This window comes from Sminthopsis crassicaudata, chromosome 6, assembly GCF_048593235.1.
Source record: "Sminthopsis crassicaudata isolate SCR6 chromosome 6, ASM4859323v1, whole genome shotgun sequence".
Taxonomy (NCBI): Eukaryota; Metazoa; Chordata; class Mammalia; order Dasyuromorphia; family Dasyuridae; genus Sminthopsis; species Sminthopsis crassicaudata.
The window spans coordinates 27191718-27203058 of record NC_133622.1 but is presented as its reverse complement, the minus strand read 5'-3'; the positions used below and the strand labels follow the sequence as shown (position 1 = coordinate 27203058).

At 35.0% G+C, this 11341-nt stretch overlaps 1 protein-coding gene across 1 annotated transcript in view; it reads right to left on the bottom strand.

Moving 5' to 3' along the window:
- Window positions 1-571: 571 nt before the first annotated feature.
- The window catches only part of DTHD1 (death domain containing 1), a 98317-nt gene continuing 87547 nt past the window's right edge, over window positions 572-11341 (bottom strand). Inside the window, exons 10-11 of the mRNA XM_074273515.1 lie at window positions 3228-3285; window positions 572-1085 (exon numbers count right to left, since the gene is read on the bottom strand). Of these exons, the coding sequence (XP_074129616.1) occupies window positions 766-1085; window positions 3228-3285 (378 nt within the window). The 3' untranslated portion in view covers window positions 572-765. The remainder of the gene's footprint in view (window positions 1086-3227; window positions 3286-11341) is intronic.

The window sequence follows — 11341 nt, the reverse complement described above, 5'->3', positions numbered from 1 at the left end:
ACATAAGGAATAATAAATCATTTGAGTGCAAATGATTTAGTGTCGAAATACTTTAGAGACCGGTTTTCTTAAATGGCTTAAAAGGCTCTTAGAATCCTTCAGATGTCATTCATTTTGTTAGCAAGCCTACTTTACATGGATAATGAAAAAGTGAGCTTGAGATCAGCCTATCTAATTGAATATAAACTCTAAATGTCTAGATTTATACACATATTTATACATATCAAAAATTGGTTTATTTCCTGTGTTTATAACTATCAAAAATTGGGTTTGAGGGCACTTCTTGTTCTTTAAATATCGGTGTCAAGAAGATATAACCTAAATGGTATAATATGTATAATTCCTAGCTGTGTCTATGTGACATCTTATGGAAGTTGGAGTGGATTTGGATCTCAGGCTGACCAATTTCATTCCACGTGACAGGACTAAACATATGTCAATGTGACATTTACATTTCAGTACTTGGGAAACAACAAATATAAGTGGGGAGCAGTGGCTAAAGCTGTTAAGTTGGGCATACCAGAGGGAATGAAGTTTACTGAAAATGAACTGCTGAACCATGAAGACGTGCTTGAATCTACGAATTTCCTTTTATTGTTCATTAGCCCTCCTGTTTGTCATAATTGATTTTAATAGCCCATCTATCAAATAAATTAACTCCGGACTACATCCCATGGAAGCTGGTAATATAATTTTGACAGAAAGTCTCTCCAAGATTTACATGAACATTTTTCCCTAAGGGAAAAGAAATAGAAAAGCAAGGTTTTACTGCTCTGTATCTGACCCCAACTGAAACTCTGAGAATACCTTATTCTCCCACTTATATTTGAGCTCTTCTGAAAGATCGCTCCTGCCAGTCTTTCGGAGATGACGAGATAGAAGTCGTTGTTTATCCACGGATGTGGGGAGAGTTTTCTTCCAGAAGGAAAGAAATTCATAGATCTGCTCAGTTACATTATCAGGATTCTTCAGTTTGACAAGCTGGATGGTGCTCCGCCGCAGAGGGAGGGATGCAGCGAGGGATGCTGCGTTTTCTTCAGACAGTTCCTCGGCCAACCAGTACAGCAAGTTCTCCCAAAGGGCTTCTGGGAGACCGACATTTAACACTCATTATGGTTATCAGAGATCAGATTGATACCTGTTCCTAAGGGACACGTTTATCTGATTTTCCATGTCTCTTCAATGGAAATGCAGGCTTGGGCTTCAGAGCCTGGGGAGGATTTAATGCAGCCCAGAAGACAGTGGCCTGTAATATTTCAGCAACTGCTCCAGAATGCCTGATTCACTGCAACCGCCACGTTTCATCTGTTCCTGGTAGCAAATATTAAGGGAACTTCTATGCTTTTAAAAAAATCCTCTGCCCATGATGAATTTTACTTATGCACTAGCCATACCATAACTCCCAGGGAGCAAATGTTCTCCCTCTTTGATGTTAAAGGAGACCGGGATTGCAAGTTTAACAGCAAAGCTGAGGGCCAGGGCCTGAGCTGAAATGATCGGATTTTATCTTTTGATGTTGAGACAGGATTAGCCCTCAGAGAAATTCTGCTACCTCTTAGTACCATATACGTATATACGACAGTATTCACACATATGTATAAGAAATAATTTATACACTGAGGATACATTAAAATCTGATTTTTACATAGAAAAATGCTTTATCTATGACCTGACTTGAAATCATTTATATCTAATTATATATGATGTTTGGATGGGGCAAATTATCAAAATGTATCCACTTCAGGATGTGGAGTCAAGAAAACCTATTACTGGGATTGGAAACCTGTAAAAATCTGGATTCTAAACTCCCCCTTCAACTTACTGTGTGCTTCTGAGTGACAAGTCACATGATTATATGTCTCACAATTTGCTTTAATGAGGGAGGCTCCAGACCAATCATTTTCCACATTGACAAAGCCATCAGCACTATCGATAGACTCTATGGCCTCTGTACTACTGTTCGATCCTTCCCTCTTTTAAAACAGCTGCTGAGAACTTCATCTTCTAAGAAAATTAGAAATATATAAATGGCAATAAAGAGGCAACGTTGTACAGTGGGGGAGAGCTAGCCATGGGCTAGCAGAGAAAGAGCAGGTTCATCTTGCCTTTGATGTACACTGTTTGACAATGGCCAAGTTACTTAATCTCTCAGTGCCCTGGGGAAAGTTTTTAAGAATGAATCAATCACCAAGCTGCATGAACCATAAATTTCTCTACGGGGACTCACCCTGGTCAATGAAGCCACATGTTGAAACTGAATAAATATTACCCATTATTACTGGGAGAGGCAGGAGTAGTGCTTATATAACTTGCCACACAAGGTTTATTGTTCTTAGGACAATAATATATAATATTATTAATTATATTAATAATTATATAACATATATATAATTAATAATATGATTTATTATATATTATATAAGATATATAATATATAATATATTATATAAAATAATAATGTAATTATATAATATATAATATAATTATATTATTTTATTATTATTATATTAATATATTATATATATATGTGCTATAATATAACAATTCCATGAAAATAAAAATATCTATTTTGTCTGAGCTCATTTAAGGATGAATTACTTGATATGTGGGAATTACTGAAGAATAAGTTATTTTCTTACTGACAAAACAGCTTTCATTCAGAGATGGAGTCAAAAAATATTCCTCGTTCTACTGTTAGATCCACAATTATTATATTGCTTCAGGAATAGCTCTGACTGAATAGTAAATAAATGCATAGTGTTATCTCCCACTGAAATATGTGCATTTTAAAGTTATTGACCTTATATATATATTGGATCGTTATTGTACTCTAATATTTAAAAGCTACCAGTCAGCACTCAAGAATAAATTGCAATTTGTTTACTAGAATCAGCAATCATTATTTCTACAATTTAGTTAGCCAGTGTATGCCACCCTCAACATTTCTGGTAGTTTTTAATACCACTTTAATTTCATCTGCATAGAACTATCACTAGGGGAATATTTTTAAAATGTTATTCCATATTCCATTTGCACATGTGTTTCCTAAAGGACAAAACATTTATTATGCTGATGAATCAACATTATTCTTATGGCACCCTTGAGTGGAAAGCAATTTTTATAATTGACTCCTTTACATTTGTAATTGCAAAACTACTTTTCTATTAATTTTTTTCATATGAAAATGTTAGGAGGATAAAATACAACCTGGAAAAATAATTACCTACCTGAAGGATCTGTAGACATTCGTCTAGTGCTCTGTGGATGGTTGATTAGTTTTTCATGCTATTGGATGAAAAGGAGGCAGAAATGCAGGAGAAATAAGTCATTCATTGGTGGGCAAAATCCGTTCAAACAAACCCAACCCCTATTTGGAAATAAAGGCACTGTGCATGGTGTGCAAAATCCGTTTGGGCAAAGGAGTCTGGGTACACTCAGCAATTGTTTCTTCCCAACACTTGGGATAAAATTAATGTCACTGGATGCTGATCCAAATCTTTCAGCAAATTCAGTTCAAAGAATACACATTAATATCATTTTTATAATCCATAAACATCATTGTGCAGCACTCACACTGACTGAACAAATGCTTTCCAAGTAAGATTGATATCTTTTAAGATGAATCTCTCAGGTCTAAAATAATAGCTTATGTAATGGTTAGTGCTTTGCAGTTACAAAATGCTTTCACATACATTATCTCATCCGAGCTACTTGTCAAGCCAGTTAAGTGGGCACTGTAAATGTGTATTAACCCCGCTTTGCAGATAAGGAAAAAAAGAGATTGTGGCTAGCCCAAAGTCACACAACTATTTAGTAAATGATGGCTATATAATAGGGAATTCAAGAAAAATATCCTTGGCACTTTGGGAATGAAGCCAAGATAGAGCAGAGATTTCCTAAGATTCCCTCAAAACAACTAAAAAATGCCTCACATCGAATTCTGAACTGTCAGAGCCAACAAAAGCAGAGTAAGAAACTCTTCCAAACCAAGACAATATTGGATTGGAAAGAGAGTGATCTGTGATGTAGAGGAAGAGGATGATCTGGAGTCCATGTGGATGAAACACAAGTAGTGGGATTAGGTGGAAGCAATGGAAGCAACCACCGAGTTGGGAGTTCCCAAGCTGGAGATGAAAAGGGGATCAGAGATCACAGGGGAACCTCAGCCTTGGACAGTGGAGATGCTGTTTGGTAACTCCATTGCCTAGACCCACTTCTGGGTCATAGTTCAAGAGCAGGAAGGAGTAATTTTGCTCATTTGGTAATATTATAAAGATGATTAACTGTGAAAGATTTAGCTATTCTCATCAAGACAATGACCCCGAACAATTCCAAAGACCCATGATGAAAAATGATTACCTGTGGAGAGAGAACTAATGAACTCTGAATTCAGATTTCTCTATTTTTTTTACTTTTCATTTTTATTGTTTTTGTCTTTTCTGTTGTAACATGATTAATATGGAAATATCTTTTGCATGACTGCACATGTGTAATATCAAATTGCTTGCATTTTCAAGGAAGGAGTAAGGTACGAGGGAGGGAATTTGGAATTCAAAATTTTTTTCAAGTATTGTTGAAAAAATTAATGTTTTTATAATAAATAATTGAAATAACATAATTAAGAAATATTTAAATAAAAATTAAAAATAATACTCTTTAAGATTGATAGGATACTAATTCTGGGACCAATATCAGCAACTTCAAAGTGCCATCATGTATTTAATTATCCCTTTTCAAAAGTATCTAAAAATGTTGATTGTGGCAAACTTTGTGTTTAATACTAGTGATGTGGAAGAAAGACAACCAGACTCGGATCTACTCTTTAGATCTTGCTATGTCACTGATTTACTATGTGACCTTGGTTGGTCAACTCAATTGATTAGCAAGCATTTTCCTATGTGTCAAGCACTGTGCTGTGGATTGGGAATATAAACAGTTTATGCCTTTAAAGAGCTTATAGCCATTAACTGGGGAAGACGATGCACATACGTGGAGCCAGGAGCAAGCTGGCTCATTTTCAGTGTAATCATTTACACCTTAAAAGGCCCATATGAAATCCAGCTCGGCTTCATGGTCACGTCTGAGATCAGCTCAGTGTTCATCTTCCAGGTCTGTCCAACTCATCCCTCTGAGTGAACTGGGTAAATGGGCTGCCTATTGAACTTCATGTCACAGTTTGGAAAATAGCCATTCTTCATCCATTTGTTTTCTTCAGTAATAAATTAGACTAATTTCTTTTGAGTGAGTAATTTCATGAATGTCATTAAGGAGGCTCTGGAGTATTTTAAGCTCACAGCATTATCTATAGGCACACGGAAATGGCTTTAATTGGGAGTGCTTACAAGATATTGCCCATTAATAGCAGTAAATCATTCCTGGTACCTCAAGATTTTGATCATCAGAGAACTGCTGAACAAAGTTACCACTGGATATACCATCAAAGAAGTGTCATGGTGTACTGGAAAGCAGTGACTTAAGTCCAAACTCTTGCCTCACACTGAAGCTCACTAACCCTGCAATCTTGGACAAGTGACCCTCTCTGGGCTTCATTTCTTCCATCTGTTAAGTGAGAGGATTGGAACAGATGGTCTTTAAGGTCTTTCAACAAACTATGTAATGGAGACATTCTGCTGGGTGCAAGTAGGAATTTTGTCTGAGCTTAATGTCTCCATGGAATTCGCCTTCGGAAATAAGATTTTTGAGCAGCACACCATTCTGGACTGTAAGATGCTTTTAAAAATAATCAGTAGATGAGGAAATATAAACCCAGTATTCTCTGCTTATTTTAATTAGTTATATAAGCATGACGGGTCTACTGTAGAAAATAATTTCTGTAATCCTGTTCTTTTTCATATTTTTTTTTATAAAGGAAGTTATTGATTTATTTGGGGGCAGATAGATGGAGTCATGGATAAAGTTCTATCTGAAGTCAGAAGCACTCATGTTCCTGAGTTCAAATCTGGCCTCCAACACTTTACTCTCTGTGTGACCCTGGGCAAGTTACTCAATCCTCTTTGCCTCAGTTTTCTCATCTGTAAAATGAACTAGAGAAGGAAAACCACTCTAGTAACTCAATCAAGAGGACTTCAAACGTGAGTCAGAAATGACTAAAAATTAATGAATAAAAAACGAATATATTTATAAATCAGTATTGTGATGATTTTATAGAAATGAGACCTATGGGTTATTAGTACAAAGGAACAATGAGGATCTTCTCTGGCTGAATGTAGCACAGAAGATTATAACCTTTGTTTCTGACAGATATAAGTAATAAACATAAAAATATGGGCCAGGTGAATGGAACACAGTGACCTTACTTTTGCTCAAATAGATTTGCCAGCTAATTTGGAGAGGATCTTGAAATTTATATCCTAAATCAGCTAGCTTTTGGACCAAAGCACTGCAATCTCTGGCCCAACATAAAGGTTTAGAAAAGACACTTATTGTGGCCGCTGTTGTGCAGTCATGTCAGCATCTTGGCAAGGATCCTGAAGTTTTACCATTACCTTCTCCAGATCATTTTAAAGATAAAAAACTGAGGTAAACAGTGCCAAGGGTCATACAGCTACTAAGTATCTGGGGTAAGATTTTAATTCACAACTTCATGACTTCAAACCTGGCATTCTATCCACTGTACCATGACCTCCAAAAAAGGCCTTAGTCTGAGGAAATTTTTTTCAAGTTTTGTTAGCTAGATATGTGGGTGAATAATTCTTTAAAAACGGTGTTCTAGCTCCTATACCCTGGCCACCTGAAGCTTGCATGAGGCCTGAAGATACTCCAAGGAAATGCTGTTCAGACAATGGAACCAGTGACCAATAACCAGCAGAAAATAGACACCCAGATGCACCCTGGAACCTGTGGAGTAGCAAATGCTGGAAATCACTGCAAAACAACAAGGATGTCACATCCTGAGGGAACAGACCTAGTAAGACTAGGACGATGATGTCAACATTCCAGTCTCCTTAACCCCATGGTCAGTGGAGGCCAAAGATGAATCACTATTGGTGGGGGAAAATAATTTTCTCCCAAACTTGAAACCTTCACACTTGAGATGATTTACTCTTTTTATATATAAACCCAAGGGAATAATCAATTCAACCAATCACAAGATTTTTCCTGAGTAGTATAATTTTGCCTTTTTCCAATTGCTAAAGCTCTGTAATCCTCTCAAATTTATTAAAGGCTCATTCACATACCCTGTCAGGTTTGTGTTAGAATACCGTAAATCAATTTTGTGATTATATTGGAATATGTATTGTGATTACCTTCTAGGGCACATGGGTTGATTGAATGATTAACTGATTATTCCGAGTCAGGAGCCTGGGGGAAGGTTCACATTCCCCTCCCTTACCTTTAATATTGTATGATCCATTTCCAGATTTTCTGTCATTACATTAACTGAAGTAGAGAGAGGGAAGTTTAAACCCCTTCCCACCATACTTGATTTTTTTTCCTGATTTTTCAGTGCCTTTCCCTCTTTTAGACATCTTAAAAATCAATATCCCAATGATTTCAAAATTGTCTGATCCCCAGCATAGTTTGTACTTGGTCTGTTTTATCCTTTCTCTATTCTTCATTGTTAATATTATTTCCAATTATACATAGAGAATATCTATAACTTAAGTATTTGAATCCAAATATGGTACTTATGTACTCATTAGTAATGAAAATAGTTTGTTAACGATATGCTAAAAGACATTCCATTTTTGTCTGGTCTTCCACTTTCAAGGGTAAATAATCTTGGGATATTCTGACTAAGCCCCATGTTCCATCAAGATTTATGCAATTATCTCCCCTCTCAATCACTCTTTTCTTTTTTATGTGATGTTGCTCTTAATCTTTTGCATTTGTCCTAAACCACATTGTGTTTTTTAACAGTTTCTTTTTTAAACTAGGGTCACTATTGATTTTTATATATCTTTCCTGTAATAAAGATCAACTATTTGCTAATTAAGACAGTTTCTGGATTCTTTTAGCCTCCTTGTTGTGATGATTGCTTAACATTTTTAAATTTTTCTAAATAGAAAATGTTGATAGTCTGTTTCAACTTTAATTTTTTTTTTTAGCATTAATAGCTTCTTTGAATACATCAAGTAGGAAATTTATTCATTACTTTTTTCTCATTTTCTTTTCTTTTTTTTTTTTTTTTTTCCTATTTTGGCATGAATTTTAACATTTGCTCCAACAAATACTTGCCACTGTGCTGAGTTCAAAGAGTTGATTTAGAAATAACTCTCTCATTAGTATATAGTCACTTCCTGACTCTCAAGATATAATCAGTTTTAGTTTTTGTAATCATGTTTACTGCTTATCAGGTCCAGATTCCTTTGATTTTTTTTTCTTTAAAAGATTATTCAAGATCTTTAGCATAAAACCTCTGAGTAGTTGTATAAGTCTTTTGTTTCTTAATACTGAATCATATTTTCCAAAACATTTTTTCCATCCTCTTGTTTTCCTTTCATATTGAAGTCAATTAGCATCAATGACTTAGGGTAGAACACTTCATCAAGTTTCTCTCAAAATTTCCCTGTAGTTATGTTCTGCAACAGTATTGTCACATAAGCTACAATTATCTTCAAAGTTCTTTTTATGTTTACTGTGAGGATTGTAAGGCAAAATTACTGGGGCTCTCATGAAATGGTTTTGTTGCCTTTGGGCACAAAATGAAACCAAACCTTCTAACTCTTTCACTTTGCCTCTCAAGGAGAACCTGCAAACTATTTCCCCCCTGTTTTCTTGATGACTGTTTATGTTTTAGCGATTTTTTTTTGTACTTGGAATTCCACTTGGAATACTTGGGATTTTTATCCTGTAAATCTTACAATGTGAAAAAAAAAAAAGAAAGAAAAAAAATTGAGGTAATATATAAATTAACTTTAAGAATGCTAAGAGGGGAAAATTAAGCAATTCTAAATATCTTCAACTATTTAGTCAAGCTTTAAAAAAGAAAAAAAAAAGATTCACACAATTATGCAAAAATTAAAAATTATCCAGGATTACACTGTAGGGAAACTCCAACATGCAATTTATTTGGGGGGAAAAAATGAAAATCAAGCTCAATGACAAGTAGACATTCTAAAGAAATGCATCCAAGCCATGTTCCTGCCTTTCTTTCTGCTCCATTAGACAGGTTGTGCCAGTAAAGTTATTTGATTTGCATTTGAGCAGCTTCATCATTTACTTAGAAATCACATGTCAGGAGTTCAGTTGAAAAATAGGGAAGTTCATTGTTTAGCTAGCATTACTTGAAAGCAGAACTAGGGTCAACTGATTGCTTACATAAATCTCCAAGTTATGAACTATTTAAAAATGGAAGCAGATAGATCACTCTGGCATAAAAGCCAGTGGAGACTGCAGGGCAAAGGTTTGTAGCTGAATATAGGCAGCCACAAGTAGTAGATATGATACATGTAAATCTTAGAAGCACATAAAATGTTTCTGAATATCCTCCCACATACGGAGGTATAACTAGGGCAGGGCATCTGGGGCTTTCCCCTAGGGCACAAAATTATGAAGTACGGAGGACACATACTCCTTTAGCAGTATAGATGTGACCAAGTTTAGCATCTAGTTAGCAAGAAAGCAAGTTTAAAAAGAAGATGACCAGATGGTTTACCTCCTCCCCAAATACCTTAGTGAGTTCCTCACTGGCTCTATATTATCTTGTTCCCTTTTAACAAAGTGGCAGTCTAAGTGACCTCTTAATGTTCTAGTTTTGCTGAATTTTTCCACTCCCACACCATGCCACAAATAAATTTATCTTAAAATTTCTCTGAGCAATAAAGTTGTTGTTTAAGCTCTTTCCTCATGTCACCACTCTTTTTCAAGATCTACAATTAATGAGATTTTTTTTGTCCCCAGTCACTTAGATGTAGAAGAAATCATTTAATCATCATCCATCAATCGTGAGCTTAATTTACAAAACTGATACATACTCCCGATTCTAATAAGAGAGAAGTTGTGGAAACCTGAGTACTCTGAAATGAGTAAGAAGCATTCATAATCACCTTTTCCCCAAATTCTTATCACTGTTGTTAGCAACTTGAGCACAGATCCTCATGGCAGTCCGCTAAAGACCTCCTTCCAAACTGATATAAATCTAATAACTAATTTCCTTTGCATCTAATAAACCCATTCTAAATAAATTGTTCTATCATAATATATACACCTCCATTTTTCTGTAATAATAGCCTGAGAAATCTGATCAAATGCTTTCCTGCAATCTTGACAAACTACAGCAAAGCATCCCTTTGATCTGGTAGCTTAATAACTTTTATCAAAAAAGCAACAGAATTAATCTGGCAGAATATCTTCTGGAAGTCATCTTGGATTATTGTGAACACTAGATGTTCACTATCTTTATGATCAATATTCTAAAAATTCCCCCCAAACTAAGTTAACTCACTGACCCCTACTTTACAGATGTTACTCTCTTCACTTTTTAATACTGTAAGGAGACATTATTTATACTTTTTACATAATAACAATATTACTATTAATTAGTCAATAATAATTAAATATTAATAAATATTCCAATGTATTTACGCCATTTATGCAATAATAAAAAAATCAATCTTGAATGACCTCTAGTGTTCTCTATAGTCTTTTGAAATTTATTGGTGGGAACTCAATATTCCCACTCTGAGATATAGGTCATGTGACCCCGATAGCTTGAATTTATCAAGTGTGATTAGGTGCTCTCTAGCTCCCTATGTATTTGGATTATCAAATCCCTATCAGCCTTTTGTGTTTTATCTTTCTAGCCCCAAAACTCTTCACCTTGGCAGAGAAATCAGAAACAAAATAAAACTTTAACAGAAGACTCTTCTTTCTATGAGTTATTTTTGTCCCATTTATCATTTGCGGTGGTTTTGTATCTTTTTTTAAAACATCTTTTCCTTCATACGGATTTAGAAATTAAATAAAAGATAAAAAGGCTTTTTTTTTAAAAGCTTTTCATCTGACTCAATTTATCTTGAATTTAAGCATGATTACTTAACACTATTCTAAATAGATCAATTCTAAGATCTATTTATCCTCTATATGTTGTTTCTCTCTTCTCTGTGTATATGTGTATGTGTGTATATCTATATCTATAAATTTCAAAGTTGGTCAAGGTAGTAAGTGCCAAAATAACAGTGGACCTGGAGGCAAGAAGTTCAAATTCTATTTTAAAAATGGAGAACAAATTCAAGTTCTATCTGCATCACCCTGGGCAAGTCACTAAGCCTGTTTGCCTCAGTTTCCTCAACTGTATTAATAGTACATACATTCTGGGGGTTTTGCGAGGATCAAATGAGATTATATTTATAAAGTACTCATCATAGTGCCTGACATA